At 39.9% G+C, this 17,230-nt stretch overlaps 1 protein-coding gene across 1 annotated transcript in view; it reads left to right on the top strand.

Annotated features, from left to right (window-relative positions):
- Nucleotides 1-17,230, top strand: part of dnah7 (dynein, axonemal, heavy chain 7) — a 200,263-nt gene that overhangs the window by 48,498 nt on the left and 134,535 nt on the right. Inside the window, exon 20 of the mRNA XM_071356079.1 lies at nt 9,879-10,072. Coding sequence (XP_071212180.1) covers nt 9,879-10,072 — 194 coding nt within the window. The remainder of the gene's footprint in view (nt 1-9,878; nt 10,073-17,230) is intronic.

Here is a 17,230-nt window from a genome sequence, read left to right as displayed (position 1 = left end):
TCTATCCAACCTGCATCTTTCTAAGGTACCACCCCATTACAATCTCACATTCTACTGTACCGATCATGATGAATTTCACTCATATTCATGATTGTTTGTATCAAATTCTCTTGCATATAACATTGTGGAGGTGGAGAATGTTTATAAAACAGGTGGGTATCCTTTTCTTAATATTAACACCCTTCTATAGAATATACCAACACACAAATAGTTTACAATGTGTGCAAGATCAAAACCCTTATCTACGACATTTTGTTGTTAAGTTTTGGAAGCGGCTTGAGGTACTTTGTAAACATTTCAAATGAATGAGATCTTTAAACTGTATATAAAAAATCAACACACACTTGTGCAATGATCGCATTCTCCTCTGTCTCCTATATCATCCCAGAATATTATGTACACGGTAGTGAGGTAGGAAATTAACTCCTGCCACTAGCCAAATGCTGGTACTGTAGATTTTGGCATTGGCTGGTAAAATGTCTATTCTTCACAGCCACATTGGCGGGTGGTCACACAAAGCATTTTGGAGCATTTTTATATTTTTTCAATCTAATTCCCACATTAGATTGAGTCTGTGTGTGTGTGTGTGTGTTTTATGTGATTTATTTTTATCTTCAACCACAGGGGTGCGCTCCAGATCCGTGAAGCTCACACCAGCCTCATCCCGCAAGTCATTATTTACTCTCCACTTTAATGTGTCAATTAATGTGTCAGCTTGTCCTCAGATGCAGATGGGAGTGAAAATTGTTCATGTTTTCTTTCTTATGTTTTTTCACAGTCAGTATTTCTCCCAGTTAGGGGCGGGGGTGGGGTCATGTCCTGAACTAAAATAAGTCATGATTGAGCTGTCAGGTATGCCAAGCAGAGAGAAAGAGTGTGTCTGTGTCTGTCTGTGAATTCCCCTCCTCCCCCCCCTCCTTCTCTTTCCTTCCTTCTCAAGGTAAAATGCTTTGACACCACACACTTGTAATTAGAGCAGCACAACGGAGATCTGCATGGAGGAATGGAGGTGTAAATTGAGGAGGTTGATGAGGAGGTGGAGGAGAGGGGTGGGGTACTGTGTGCCTGTGTGTGTGTGTGTGGGGGACAAGGTTATACATGACAATGTTTTTAGTTAAGGTACTGCAGTACCACTCTTATTGTACTATACTCTACTATAACTCTTGGTCGTGTCAATTCAACTCCCATGCGAAAGGATTTCATCTGTTTGGCCAATAAAGACTACAATGACACATTAAACATACATTATGGCAATGTCATCCATGAATATTACCTTGGTGCGTTTAATCCCTGTCCACGCGTTGCCTTTGAAATAGATGCAAACCAAAAAACCACGTTCCATTGTTGACATTTTGAAGGGGACTTGCATGTCACCCGGTCTTATCAGACGTTTGCGGGGTCGTAAAAACAATAGGAAAATGCGCTCTGTACAAGCAACAGTTGGAGCGTGCGTTGCTTTTCATAAATAGATCCAGTGACAATTACTGTGTGTGGCAGCTTAAGTTAATTTCCACCCCACAAAAACAGGGAAATAATGACTGGAAAGGGAAGAATCCTGAGGTGGGTGGGGCATGCGCATTGCTATGTGTACAGAGGGAAGGGGGGTTTTCAGAGAAACTAACGTAGATTTTTAAAATGCGCTTACACTCAGGAGAGGACCCATTCAGTGTCTCACTCCTCACAAAGCCTTTCTGTTCGCAGACTGAATAGAAATGTCCCCTTTTATTATATTGTATTATACCAAGAGATGTGCAAGAAAACTGAGTCTGATGCAAGAGCTGCCATTTGTCTGAATGCTACAATGGCTAAATCATCTGTCCTGAAGAAGGAGCGAGCAACTTAGCACAATCACCCAATTCAAACTCATCAAATCAGCTTTTTATTTCACAGTTTGCTTGCCAAATGAGGTTGATGATTAGATTTAGCCTGTTATCGTGAGTTGGTTACAGTAGCCGGAATGTCGCTAATAATGTAAGCTCGAGAAGGGAGACTATCGCCCATAAAATCCAACAAAAAAGGGATTTAATCTTAGAAAATACAGTCTCCCCTTTCTCGCAGTAGGATCATCAAATTGCTAATTTTCACAGTTACAAAAGGTGATTTAAAGAAGGCTTAGTGAGATGGGGTGCCTATTACCACTTCTTTATTACATGCTTTTTAGAGTCAGTCTTCAGAAAATGTTTATTTTGGAATGAGAGACATCATTAAAGTACAATTTCCAGCCACTGCCTCAAATAAATCAATAGCAATCAGGGTAAGAGAAGAAAGGCAATTATTATCTCTTACTAGATGCTGTGTGGGTTCTATACTTTGTGGGAGGGCAGAAAGAGAGGATAAAATAATAAAAGCATGTTTTTAAATCCCCCCCATCCTCAAATATAACTCCCCTCTTTACTTCAAGAACTTAGACTTTTCCAGTGCAACCCTGAGAAGAGTAAAGAGTACGTGTTGTATTTGATCTAGGGTCGCACATTGTTCTATGCCTATTTTTTTTCCATTCACATGGATAGGAATTGCCATAGATTTAAATTTAGAACTCAATTAATAGTATATCTGTGGGAATTGCTCTGTGCTGTACAACTACTGTATACATTACAAAAAGGCTAGACTAGAGTAATCTCTAAAGCCTTCAGCCGATAATGTGAATAATGACGAATTCAAGTTCCAATAGGACTCGCTGTACTGTATTAACTTTGCTCTCTTATTTTATGAAGAAGGGAAGACTGAAGGTAGTTGGTCTACAGTATGTGGTTTAGTTGTAATTTAGTACACACAGAGATAGATATCCATTTTGGTGTTACGTGTTTGTTTCGAACTTTTATTAACATTTGCCTCAAAAAGGAAAAGCACACCAGTTGATCACGGCAACAACAAAATGGTTTAGTCTCTCTCTTATCAGTAAAATGGATACATTTAAAACTTTCCCCCTGTCGTTAAGAAGATACTTTATAACTCCAAGTTTAGTTATGAGTTATGTTTCTCTGCATTATCTCTGTCTGTGCTCTTCGTATTATATCAGCACGGTAGTATCCCTCGGAGCCGTGATCATGCATTCCCCATCTAACCTTGGAAGATTAGATAGACTTTAGGCCTTCCAGGGATGTCTAGAGCCAACATGTTAAATTAGTTGAAAGCTGAGATCAGATCAGACCTGAATTGTACTGTGGGCCTCAAGACTTAAAAAAAAAAATCCTAGTTTTATGTTTGGCTGGAGGCTTGAATGAGGATATTGGAGTAAACTCAGAACATCGATGCTATAAATATAGATGGAGACAAATTGCAGAATAACAACTTAAGACACACTGTGACTTTTGTGCATGTCAATGCTAGATTTGCACTAAAGTTTACATTTTACAAGCATATCATAAGTAATGATTAATCTCTAAGTGAATATGATACCGTAGAAGTGTGGCAAATAGAATAAGAATGACTGCTCTATCACAGTCAGGGCCATATTCTGACATAAGAAACCATGTAGCTGGGTAACTCAAATTGTCACACACATCAGTGCCTGTATTCAAAAAGAGTCTTACTAGAAGTGCTGATCTAAGATCAGGTCCCCCCTGTCCATATAATCCTTATTATGATCTAAAAGGCAAAACTGATCCTATATCAGCACTCCTACTCTTAAAGCGGCAATCAGCAGTTGAAACAATGACAAAGCAGTATCACCGCCCCTGTTTAAGTAAAAAGGGATGGGGCAGGAGAAATGTAACCGCTCTCAAATGTATAGACATAGCTATGGATGCAAGAACTGACCATCCATCTCATCAAAATTATAGTTTTAACCATGTTTTGAGGTTATTTAGTGTTTGTGCTTAAAATAAATACAAATAAATAGTGCTACCCTCATGGACACCCTCACACTCATGGAAATGTGCTTATATGGACAACAACATCTGAAAATGCTCTGGACACATTCAGTAACATAATAAGAACATTTTGGAGTAGGTACAAGATAAGGCAAAACAATTACAAGGGTTTGAGTGAGAGATCCAACTGGTGTCTCTAAGTGGCCACACACGTCTCCACCTGTGCACAGTTACTAAGTCATTTCAATGCACTTTCATGACTTAATGAAAGAGTTTAACTATAAGGTGATACTTTGACCTCTCATAGCTTTGCCATTGAGGAACTGAAGCAAGCACACTTGTAGTTTTTTTGTTTGGAACATCCCCACCATCACACAATTACTGTTGTTGTTGTTTTACGCTATCCTAAAATGTTCAATTATAAATCACAATCTGGGTCAGGTGGGCATCATTTGAAAGCTTATTCTATTGCCAACATGACTAGCTAAGTAATAAATACAGTCGTACAGTGTTAGGCTTTCAAAAGTCACTTCAGACAAATTGTAATTTTGGTGCACGTAGAATGGAGTCACAGGTGCATTCATGCGCGTGTACCACGGCAAATTTTCATCGCAATACAACAAACGGGCTCATTCTGTTCAGGACAACCCAGGGTATAACACATGTCACCCTTGTAACTGTGGGTGAAACAAAGCGATCATAAACGTTGAGACTGTAAATTACATGAGTTTTTTGCAAATATGGAAATGTGAGGTGCACATTCGAACTCCGGTGGATGGTTTGTTTGTGTGATATCAAAGCATGTATGATATCCTCTCGATTTACAACATTTCCCTCACTCGGACAACAAAAAATGAACAAAAGTATCCCAAGTATGGGAGGGATGGGTCGTCTTCTTGTCATGCGCGGTGCTCACGTTTATAACGGCTGTCAGTCAATGCCCATACAGAGCTGTGAAGCGGAGAACCGGAGCTCTGACGTCATGTATACAGTAGCATGTTACTGTACATCCACTACGTTCCAATTTAGGTGGTTATCAATGACAAAATATGCAATTTTCAACCCGTATCTGGGAGTGGAAAGGGGTACTACTATTCACATAACCATATTTGCAAGAGATCCCAATGAATTTCAATGGCCATATACTTAAATGGGAAGAATTCAGGTCGCTACTTATTTTCAATGGTGTAAACTATAAACTTTAAAACTGCTGACCGGTCTGGAATAGGTTGCTTGTATACAGCTTTATGATACCATCTATACTTTCTGAACAATGTTTTAAATGGGCATAAAACATTTTTTAAAGTCACATACACCGGATAAGTGCAGTGAAATGTGTTGTTTGACAGAGTCGGCCATTGTAGTACAGCGCCTCTGGAGCAAATTAGGGTTAGGTGCCTCAGTCAAGGGCACATCAACAGATTTTTCACCTTGTCGGCTCGAGTATTCGAACCAGTTTCAAACGCTCTAGCCGCTTGTCACGACTTCAACCGAGGCAGGCTCTCCTTCCCGTTCGGGTGGCGCTCGGCGGTCGTCGTCACCGGCCTACTAGCTGCCACTGACTCTTTTTCCTCCCCCTCCTTATGTGTTTATTTGTATCACCTGTGTTCAGTTAATTGTTAATTAGTGTGGCTTTATTAGTCAGCCAGCCCGTACGCTTCTTTGTGCGGGATTGTTATATTGTAGCTTTTGGATTCCGGGAGTGTATATTGTTATTGTGGACTGGGTTTGTTTCTCGTGTCGTTGGACCGTTGTGTATGACACCCAGTACGTCCGTGTTGGACATTTTGTTTGCCAGTTGGGCATTAAAGACTCAACGTATTGTAGCTCTGCTGTTCCTGCGTCTGACTTCGCACCCCCCGACACCCAGGTCGTTACACCGCTAGTCTACCTACCGCCTCAATACCATTTGGATTCGCAACTGCTCTTGAACAGTTAAAGATACCAACACCAAAACAACTTTAACACGTGCAGACTGTCTCTGGTGCTGTTGCTTGAAAACACATTGTTGATACTACTTGTACTATTCACACTACAACCATATTTGCATGAATCCCAATGCATTTCGGTGATAGACTTGAATGGGAAAAATTCTGGTTGCTACTAGTTTGCAACCATTTAAGATAGAAACACCATTCAAACTATGAAACGTGCAGACTGGTCTCGAGTAGTTTGCTTGTATACAGCTTTTTGAAACCATTTATACTTTTTGAACTATAACCATTTAAATGTGTATAAAAGCTCCATATGCTTCATGGTACATTTTTGGATTCACCACTGCTCTTGAACCATTTATGCTACAAACATGAAACCAACATTGAAATGCGAAGACTGACTAAAATCTTGTCAAAAGCCTCTTGATACTATATATACTTTTGCAACTTTAACTCCATAGACTTCAAAGGCAACATTTGGATACACACTACTCTAGATCTGTTTCAGCTAAAAACACCACCCAAATGTTGACATGTGCAGACTGACTCAACTTAGATGGTTTCAACAAAGCTTTTTGCTACCATTCATACTTTATAAACTATAAAGCTGGTTGTTTCCACATTCATTTCAATGGTGGAATGCAGGCTTCAACATTCTAAACTGAAATCCACTGGCACAAAACTTTCAGAATGCTTAAACTAAAGGATTTTGAGAACTTAAATGCACATGATATGGCTTTTGATGATATAGTGATCACTCTAGCCTAATATACTAGGCTACTATAATTCACTATAATAACTCCACACCTACAAACCACCATCAATTTACTTTTTGGTCCAGCCACTGACAGTTGGATACAAAAAATCTACCAGCCACTCAGATTTTCTACCAGCCAAAATATATTATTTTGCCATAATTACACCAAAAACAAAAAACAGGTGTGCATTCTGTTTTTCTAAAACAGGAAATATATTACTAGTAAGAAGTAATGGGGTATATTGCTTAATTTCATTTAATTTTTGTGACCTGGCGCAGCGGTCTAAGGCACTGCATTGCTTGAGGTGTCACTACAGACCCGGGTTCGATCCCAGGCTGTGTTATAACAGGCCGTGTCTGGCGCACAATTGGCCTAGCATCGTCCAGGTTAGGGGAGGATTTGGCCGAGGGGCTTTAGTTGGCTCATCACGCTCTAGCGACTCCTTGTGGCGGGCCAAGCACCTGCAGGTTGACGACGGTAGTCAGTTGAACGGTGTTTCCTCTGACACATTGGTGCGGCTGGCTTCCCGGGTTAAAGTGGGCGGGTGTTAAGGAGCGGGTCATGTTTGGCGGGTCATTTGGCGGGTCATGTTTCGGGGGACGTATAACTCGACCTTTGCCTCTCCCTTTGCCTCTCCCGTTGAGGAGTTGCATCGATAAGACAAGATTGTAATTGGATTTGACAAAATTTGAGTTTTTTTTTTTTCACGTTTAGATAAAATAGTAAAAACAGATAAACAGTTCTACAACTGAACATCAAGAATCAACAAAGTGCCCTGCCATAAAAGACAGAGTTATATGGCATATTCATTATTACAGTTCACGGCTCTATTTTTTTACAAGGACTAAATTATGTGCTCCTAAGTAGCAATGTAGAAGAACACAAATAAATCCTGGACAGTGGTCACCAGCCTTTTCTGAGTCAAGCTCACTTTTTCAAAATGCAAGTCAAGATCTATGACTCAGATTCTTTTTTAAATATGACTTAACAAACGTAAGCCTATGCAACATTAACCAATTATAGACAGTTCTTTAGCAATGATGTTACCTAATACATTATCACTGCATATTGGCTATAATTGAATTGCCCTGCCAATGTTGTTCTTCTCAGACCATATTGAAATGATTTACACTACCGTTCAAAAGTTTGGGGTCACTTAGAAATGTCCTTGTTTTTTAAAGAAAAGCATTTTTTTCTCCCTTAAAATAACATCAAATTGATCAAAAATATGGATTATCTACATAGGCGTACAGAGGCCCATTTTCAGCAACCATCACTCCTGTGTTCCAATGGCACGTTGTGTTAGCTAATCTAAGTTTATCATTTTAAAAGGATAATTGATCATTACAAAACCATTTTGCAATCATGTTAGCACAGCTAAAAACTGTAGTGCTGATTAAAGAAGCAATAAAACTGGCCTTCTTTAGACTAGTTGAGTATCTGGAGAATCAGCATTTGTGGGTTCGATTACAGGCTCAAAATGGCGAGACAGAGAGCTAGCAAGATTATTATAATTTTTTTCAATTTTCATTTTCACTTACTTAGCTAGTGAATGCAGCTAGCTAGTTTAGCCTACTCAAACACCCGGCTCAAACAAGGATGCTATGTTACCTAGCTGGCTATTGCTATCCAACACTGTAACTCTTCCAAGTCAAGGTAAGCTTTTGGTTTTATTAATTTATTGCCACCAGGGCCAGCCGGTGTAACTGCTTAACTGCTTGCTATCTGTACACTGTACTGCATGATTGAAGCGGTGATATGGCTGTGTGTAGCGATTAATGTTTATAATATGATGTTATGGCTTGGAAAGGTTTTTTCGCCTGGTCACAGACAGCTGATGTGTTGTGCACTGAAGTGTACAAGTGAAGGGAAATGGTGAGAGGAGGAGAGCGCATAGATGTGAGAAGGAATTATACAACGGTCTGGCTGCTATGAAAGTGAACTGTGTTTGTGTGTGATCAGGGGTGAATTCATTCCACCGATTCTGTAGAAAAAAATGTCTTAAACGGAACAAAAATGTTAATTTGCAACTGTTGGACTAATGATTACACCCTAGATCAGCTAGATGCAGGCAAGATTGTGTAAGGCGGTATTGAATGTGTCAATGTGATTACACCTTGATTACTCAAATTTATCTTGACCTGTGCACCTATGTTGTAAACTTTCATTCATAGGCTAATTTGTAGCAACCTCATGATGGGTATAGGGAAATTATGAGTATCATGTAGTAGCCTAAACCTATCAGTGTTAGCATTGAGCTGTAATAGAAATAAGGCCATGCTCATAAAAATAAATGATCTTCCTCCCTCATCTTAAATGGCACCGATCGCCACTGATCTCATAGTATCAACGTTGCTGTGCGTTTGAGGTTTCTTTTTGCAGTCTATGGTTCAAGGAAACTGGAGACACAGTGATCTGAGCTATCCGATTAGCCAGCGGTAGGCCTATTAGTGAACTTGACTTGCTCTATGCGCCTGCCGGGTAGGCGGAGTTCAACCTTCAGACACATGAAATGGTTAAAAATAGGAACACTTTGCCTTCCCGGCACTAGGGCTGCTGAATAAAGTTCACCTACTGCCAACACCGGGAAAAACATAAAATAAATAGGAACGCAAAGCTTTATCATTAGATTGCGATCGACCGGTTGGTGACCACTGATATAGGAGAACAATGAAAGTATTTGAGTGTTTTAATGATAAGAAATTACCAATAGTTCATGAATATAAGTTTTTAGGAGTGATCCATGCTCAATCAAGCACAATCATTAGGTGAGATAAAAATGTTCAGCTAGCTTGCTTGTCTGTGATGAAAATAAACTCAGACGGCGATGTCTTCCTAGCAGCAGACAGTTGGAGCAAACAACCTAGTGTGTGAAGAAAACAATGTCTGGCCAAGAAACACAATGAAAAAGTCACACTTTAGTAGCCTTTCTTGTCAATTCGACCAACTTCTACTTGTGGCCTGTTCCCAAATGTTCTGTGTGACCACCCGCACACGTGACTGGTGAAATAGATATTCTTACCCACCAATGCCAAAATCTACCCACATTTGGACGGTGGCGGGTGTTAATTTCCAACCCTGCAAACCACAGCCAAAATGGGTCACTATAACTAACACATAGCCAATGAAAACCGTATTACTACCATTAATACTACTGCCATCACTACTACTAGTCGCTCTGGATAAATGTACTATTTCACAACCATAAATACTTCAAGACTAGCAAGCACACCACATTTACTTAAGTAAATGTCCTTTTCTAGTTATTACTAATTTAAGTCCAAAAATGTATGTTGCAACTGCAAGATTGCTCCTTTTAATACAGGTCAGGCCCAGATTATTGGAAATAATCCATTTCCCTCTATCCCTGACAGGACAAGCACGTGCTGGCCGTAGTGGCCATCGACCAAATGCTTGAGAAGCTGAAGAAGTCAAACGAGTTCCTGGAGTTGATCCTGAAGGGCCTCAATGAATACCTGGAGAAGAAGCGCCTCTACTTTCCACGATTCTTCTTCCTGTCCAACGACGAGCTGCTGGAGATCCTCTCTGAAACCAAAGACCCCACAAGGTAAGAGCACTGGCGTTAACCTTATACCTGTTCAGACCTGGGTTCAAATACTATTTGAAATCATTCTTAATACTTAATTGGGCTTGAATGAACTTGCCTAGCACAATGGCACCAATGGTATAGCCTTAAAATGGAAAAATCTGTCCATCTGGCGCTCCAGGCAGGGTAAAGCAAATGCTAAAATGACTGTTACAGTCCTATCCCTGTGGGATTAACCCTATTTCACTAGTGCGTCACAGTGTAAATTATGCGTTGTATTGTAGCATTGATAGGTGGGTAAATGGAAGGTAACAGTATGATTTGTATTCCCTCCCGAGTATAAGAGGTGCCCAAGCTTTGCAGCAATGTAAACTCTTTGTAAATCTATCCCTTTAAGTCTTAAAAGTGGGCTATTTTTGTGGATAAAGTGTTTCTTGCCCAAGGTCCTAGAGTGCAACTCAACTGAGGCAGGCAATCACTAGCTTGATTGTGACACTGCTGAAATGAAATTGATTGCTCTTGAAAAATCACAGCTCAAGCCTTTGCTATAAGACTTCAGGGACACACTAACCACTTGTTAGGAAGAACTGAGATACACTGAACAAAAATATAAACGCAACATGTAAACCGTTGGTCCCATGTTTTGTGAGCTAAAATTAAAGATCCCAGAAATTTTCCATATGTATAAAAAGCTTATTGCTTTCTAATTTTGTGCACACATTTGTTTACATCCCTGTTAGTGAGCATTTCCTCTTTGACAACATACTCCTCACCTGACATGTGTGGCATATCAAGAAGCTGATTAAACAACATGATCATTAAACAGGTGCACCTTGTGCCGGGGAAAATTAAAGGCTACTTTAAAGTGTGCAACTTTGTCACACAACACAATGCCACAGATGTTTGAGGGAAAGTGCAATTGGCATGCTGACTGCATGAATGTCCACCAGAGCTGTTGCCAGAAAATGTAATGTTCATTTCACCACTATAAGCCGCCTCCAACATCGTTTTAGAGAATTTGGCAGTATGTCCAACTGGCCTCACAACCGCAGACCATGTGTAACCATGCCAGCCCAGGACCTCCACATCCGGCTTCACCTGTGGGAAAGTCTGAGACCAGCCACCCAGATAGCTGATGAAACTGTGGGTTTGCACAACCTAAGATTTTTTCCACGTAACCGACTTCAGTGGGCAAATGCTCACATCTGACAGCCACTGGCACGCTGGAGAAGTGTGCTCTTCACGGATTAATCCCGGTTTCAACTGGACCGGGCAGATGGGTTGTTTGGCGTCGTGTGGGCAAGCGGTTTGCTGATGTCAACGTTGTGAACTAGGGCTGGGCGGTATACTGTATTTTACTATATACTGGTATTGATGCACATACCGGTTTGGGTTTTTACTTTACCTTCTATAACGGTATTTGATTGTTTGGTTTGTTAAATGTGATACGCCGTGTGTAACGTCCATTTTATAGTTTACTCCGCTATTTGAGTCATCCCGCTCCGCTTTCTCTCCATGCTGCTTTCCACACAGACCTAGTCCCACCCCCAGTCACACAAGGAGCGCATTTGTTGTTGCTTGACCACGAGACACTTTCGTTCAGTCTGCATGGTCAATGCAGCACATGCAACAATGTTGATGACAACGATGTTGTTTCCACTTTGATATTAATGTAAATCCACAAGCGTTCTATAATTACAATTTTAGTTTGTGTTTCTTACATCTGCAAACAGCTAGTTTGTATTTTATTTGCAAGTTAAGCTAACTTGTGTTAGCCCCTACTGCTAATCGCTAGTTAGCTAGCTAAAGGTACTGAGGCCTAAATCAGCATGTTGTTTGTGCAACAGTATCTTCTAAATCAAAGAGGAACAGGCGAAGCATGAATATGTTGGCTATATGAATAAAGTTGTAATGTAGCTAAAGATTAAAGAGTCCCCTAGGAAACACGGAATATCACTTTGGTTCCTAACCTGTCACAACTCGTCCATGGCATTTTAATTCGTTGTCATGTCCAACAACACTGTATTCAAAGTGCCCACTATTATTTATATTCTAACTATATAATTATAATAAACATTCTATTTCCATGATTCCAAACGTTCACCCAAGTGTTTTGATCTAAATCACAATTGCAACATTTGGTTAAAAATAAGGCCTAGTATTTTTGCCCATATCGTGGCAGTGTGGAAATTATCTCAAATGAGTGCAAGAAATGCAGAAATTGGTGGAAATGCAGGAAATTATTTTAGGTTGAAGTTGAATTGAACAGTATAAAACAATCCGAATGGTGAAAGAGCCATTTAAATAAATTTGAATATATGTGTTGCCACCCTAGGGTCACGCACTACTCATAAAGAAAATGTAGAACTTTTATTAATCAAAAACATAAAATACCACCAAATACCGTCATAAATTAGAAAAATACCATGATATGACATTTTGGCCATATCGCCCAGCCCTATTGTGAACAGAGTGCCACATGGTGAAGGTGGGGTGATGATATGGGCAAGCATAAGCTATGTACAACGAACACAATTGCATTTTATCTATGGCAATTTGAATGCACAGAGATACTGTGACGAGATCCTGAGATCCATTGTTGTGCCATTCATCCACGCCATCACATGTTTGCATGGTAATGCACGACCCCATGTCGCACGGATCTGTACACAATTCCTGGAAGCTGAAAATGTCCCAGGTTCTTTTATGGCCTGCATACTCACAAGACATGTCAACCATTGATTATGTTTGGGATGCTTTGGATCGACGTGTATGACACCGTGTTCCAGACACGCCAATATCCAGGAACTTCACACAGCCATTGAAGAGGAGTGGGACAACATTCCACAGGCCACAATCAACAGCCTGATCAACTCTATGCGAAGGAGGCGGTCAGAACCGATACTGAATGGTTTTCTGATCTACGCCCCTACCGTTTTTTTTAAAGGTTTCTGTGACCAATAGAAACATCTGTATTCCCTGTCATGTGAAATCCATAGATTAGGGCCTAATGAATTGATTTCATTTGACAGATTTCCTTATATGAACTGTAACTCAGTAAAATCTTAGAAATTGTTGCATGTTTGGTATATTTTTTTGCTCATTCCAAAATCATGGGCATTAATATGGAGTTGGACCCCCCTTTGCTGCTATAACAGCCTCTACTCTTCTGGGAAGGCTTTCCACTAGATGTTGGAACAAAAAGATTGGTGAGACTGGGCACTGATGTTGGGCGATTAGGCATGGCTCACAGTCGGTGTTTCAATGCATCCCAAAGGTGTTCGATGGGGTTGAGGTCTCAATATGGCCTCAATGTTTTGCCAATATCGTACAGCCCAACATGGCAGTGGGGAAATCATCTCAAAGGAGTACAGAAAATGCAGAAATTGATTAAAATACTGACAATTATTTTTCTTTGATACCACAAAACATAAAATACAGTCAAATACTGTCAACATTAAAAATAAAAATAAATTATATGATATTTTGGCTATATCGCACAGCCCTAAAATTACTCAGTGCCTTCAGAAAGTATTCATACTCCTTAGCTTATTCCACATTTTGTTGTGTTTTACAGCCTGAATTCAAAATGTATAAAACAAATGTATCACCCATCTACACACCCCATAATGACAAAGTGAAATCATGTTTTGAGACATTGTTGCAATTTGTTGAAAATGAAGTACAGAAATATCTAATTTACATAAGTATTCACATCCCTGAGTCAATACATGTTAGAATCACCGTTCACAGCGATTACAGCGTTGAGTCTTTCTGCGTAAGTCTCTAAGAGCTTTGCACACCTGGATTGTACAATATTTGCACTTTATTATTTTTTAAATTGTTCAAGCTCTGTCAAGTTGGTTGTTGATCATTGCAACACAGCCATTTTCCAGTCATGCCATAGATTTTAAAGTCGATTTAAGTCAGAACTGTAACTAGGCCACTCAGGAACAATCAATGTCGCATTGGTAAGCAAGTCCAGTGTATATTTGGCCTTGTGTTTTAGGTTATTGTCCTGCTGAAAAGTGAATTTGTCTCCCAGTGTCTTTTGGAAAGCAGACTGAACCAGGTTTTCCTCTAGGATTTTGCCTGCAACTAAGTTAGGAAGGACACCTGTATCTTTGTAGTGACTGGGTGTATTGATACACCATCCAAAGTGTAATTAATAACTTCACCATGCTCAAAGGGATAATTATTGTCTACTTTTTGTTTTTGTTTTTACCAATCTACCAATCGGTGCCCTTCTTTGCGAGGCATTGGAAAACCTCCCTGGTCTTTGTAGTTGAATCTGTGTTTGAAATTCACTGCTCGACTGAGGGAGCTTACAGATAATTGTATGTGTGGGGTACAAAGATGAGGTAGTCATTATAAAATCATGTTAAACACACATATTGCACAAAGAGTGAGTTCATGCAACTTAAGTGACTTGTTAAGTACATTTTTACTCTTGAACTTTAGTGTTGCCATAACAAAGTGGTGAATACTTATTGATTCAAGACATGTCAGCTTTTCATTATTAATGAAGTTGTAAACATTTTAAAAAACATATTTCCACTTTGACATTATGGGGTACTTTGTGTAGTCCAATGACACAAAATATAAATTTAATCAATTTCAAATTCAGGCTGTAACACAACAAAATGTGCAGCAAGTCAAGGAGTATGAATACTTTCTGAAGAATAACAACACTTTATATTTTCTTAAACAAAAATGAACTACAGTAACTGTTGGCATTTCAGTTTCCCGCTGAACTGAAACCGAACCATGCCATGACCCCAAAACCGCAATACCTACTGAACCGTTACACCCTAGCCATCGGGGGTATCTTGTCAGAAAGCCATGTTTCAGAAAAATAGGATATTGCAATTACAAGAGTCTCTTTGAGGGAAGTGGTGGCCGGTTTTCTCCTCGCCTTAGTTTTACCAGGACCCCCGCTCACTCTCCTGCCTTTTTTTTAGACTGCGCTTCCTCTTTTGTAGCCGAAGATTGGTTCAGAGGTACACAAAGAGCCCAGGCAGATGAATCGAAGTTGATGCCGGAATTTCGTTTATTAACTGCCGATGTTCAAAAGTTTTTGTTAATCATAGGAAATAATAGCAGACACATTTCGAGCAAAGAAAGTAAAGATAAATGCCAAAATAATCACAAAATAGCAAAGTCGAGTTGGAGCACGCAAGACGGCAGACATACAGTACGGTGCCATCTCTCTTAATGTGTATCAGATATTAGGGTTATTTATACAATAGATAGATGCATTGTAGCGGTTGGTCATACAGAGGCGTTAAAGTAGTGATGGCATTTGAGTTCCTTCCGTAGTGAGGTATATGGGCATATTTACATTTCAGGTGTTTTTCACAACTCCTGTTCAGAGAATAACCTCCCAAAGTATAATATGAACAGAACACACAAACTTGGCCACTACATACACTTCATTCAGCAATAAAGGAATTCTCCGAACCACCTCATCAAGACGGCTCAAAAGAGATGGGAATAAGGAGAAGAAGAGAAAAAGTTGAGGCTTCGAAAACGAAAATCCTGTACTTACTGTGGGAATTTAATTCTATAATGTCTTCTCCTCACGACACTCTGCCCTACTTACTCCACTGTGGCTCCCTGAGTAGGCGAAAGGCTGATAAGCATGCCATGTCTTATTTCACCAAAGGTATGTGGTTTATAATGAATGTGATTTCAGACAAAGGAGGCTCAGCCCTTTACTCTTCTGTTTCTTTTTTCCCCTTCTCATCCACTACTGCCATGAATTTCATTAGCCTCATGTCGCCTCGTGCAGTCACTGACTTTTCTGAAAAGACAGAATTTTCCAAACACCTACGGTAGTTTGATTTTGACAAGGCGATGAATCTGTTGCGAGGCTGAATAGGACCTAGTGTGCCGTCTTAATGCCCTTTTGAGCAAGGATGTGCCATTCTCCCATCTGTAGTGCTTTACCGCAGTTCTTTCTGTATCGAAGTTTGGCAAGACCAACCCAGTCAACCCACACAACCATTTCATGCAGCCACACATTTTCTCCAACGCTGCTTGGTTCCTTTATGATTCATGAGTATTTTTTTAATTAACGACTGTCCTTTTTTTAAGAACTGCTTTTTTTCTTTTTTTTGTGTGTTAGACTTCAATCCAACACAAAATAATGTATTGCAAAGTAATTTGTCACAGAAAGCACAACAAAATGATTAGGCGTGGTCCATGTGTCGTATGTGAGATTTGATTAGTCTCTTTTGTGTTCCCCGACTGGTGGTTAGAGGACAATCAATAGCTGATTATCATCAGGATTAGGACAGATGCAATAGTTTGCGTGCGGTGTGAATAACAAACGTTTTGTTGATTTTCCAGGCAAACCCTTGCATGCAATATAATAATCACAAGCAGTAGGCATAAACGAGATGCTCCAACTGTGGCAGTGTTATACAGATAGGGAAGGACATCTAATTGTGGGAAGTGATGCATGGAAAGCAAGGACTTTGCCACCCAGGAGGGCCAAGATAAATAGGCGACCTGCTTACATTTGGATTATGCCTTCTATTAAGGGTATGATTAATCCTAAAATCTAAAGTTTGTTAGTTTTGTGGCCTAGGATGATCGAGCAGTGTAAGCTGCTGTGTCCAAAAAACATATACCGCTGCATGGGTTTGTTTACATCCCACTGCTATTTCAGCACACTCTCTCCTCTATCTTTCCACGGTATCTATCCTATCCAATCAACATCAAACAAACATGTTTGGCATTTTTGATACATAAAAAGTGGTCTGAAGTCAAACTGTTCATGTTCCATGCAATATGTGTTGTGCGTCCGGTTGTAGGTCTACAGTGCATTCGGGAAGTATTCAGACCCCTTGACTTGTCCCACATTTTGTTACATTACAGTCTTATTCTAAAATAGATTTAATTGTTTTTTCCCCTCATCAATTTACACACAATACCCCATAATAACAAAGCAAAAAGAGGTGGTTTAGACATTTTTGCTAATTTATTACAAATAAAAAACTGATATCACATTTACATATTTGTATTCAGACCCTTTACTCAATACTTTGTTGAAGCACCTTTGGCAGTGATTACAGCCTTGAGTCTTCTTGGGTATGAAGCTACAAGCTTGGCACACCTGTATTTGGGGAGTTTCTCCCATTCTTCTCTGCAGATCCTCTCAAGCTCTGTCAGGTT

The sequence above is a fragment of the Salvelinus alpinus genome, chromosome 20 (genome assembly GCF_045679555.1).
Source record: "Salvelinus alpinus chromosome 20, SLU_Salpinus.1, whole genome shotgun sequence".
NCBI lineage: Eukaryota > Metazoa > Chordata > Actinopteri > Salmoniformes > Salmonidae > Salvelinus > Salvelinus alpinus.
The sequence above is the reverse complement of the archived record's forward strand: the minus strand, read 5'-3'. Positions and strand labels throughout refer to the sequence as shown.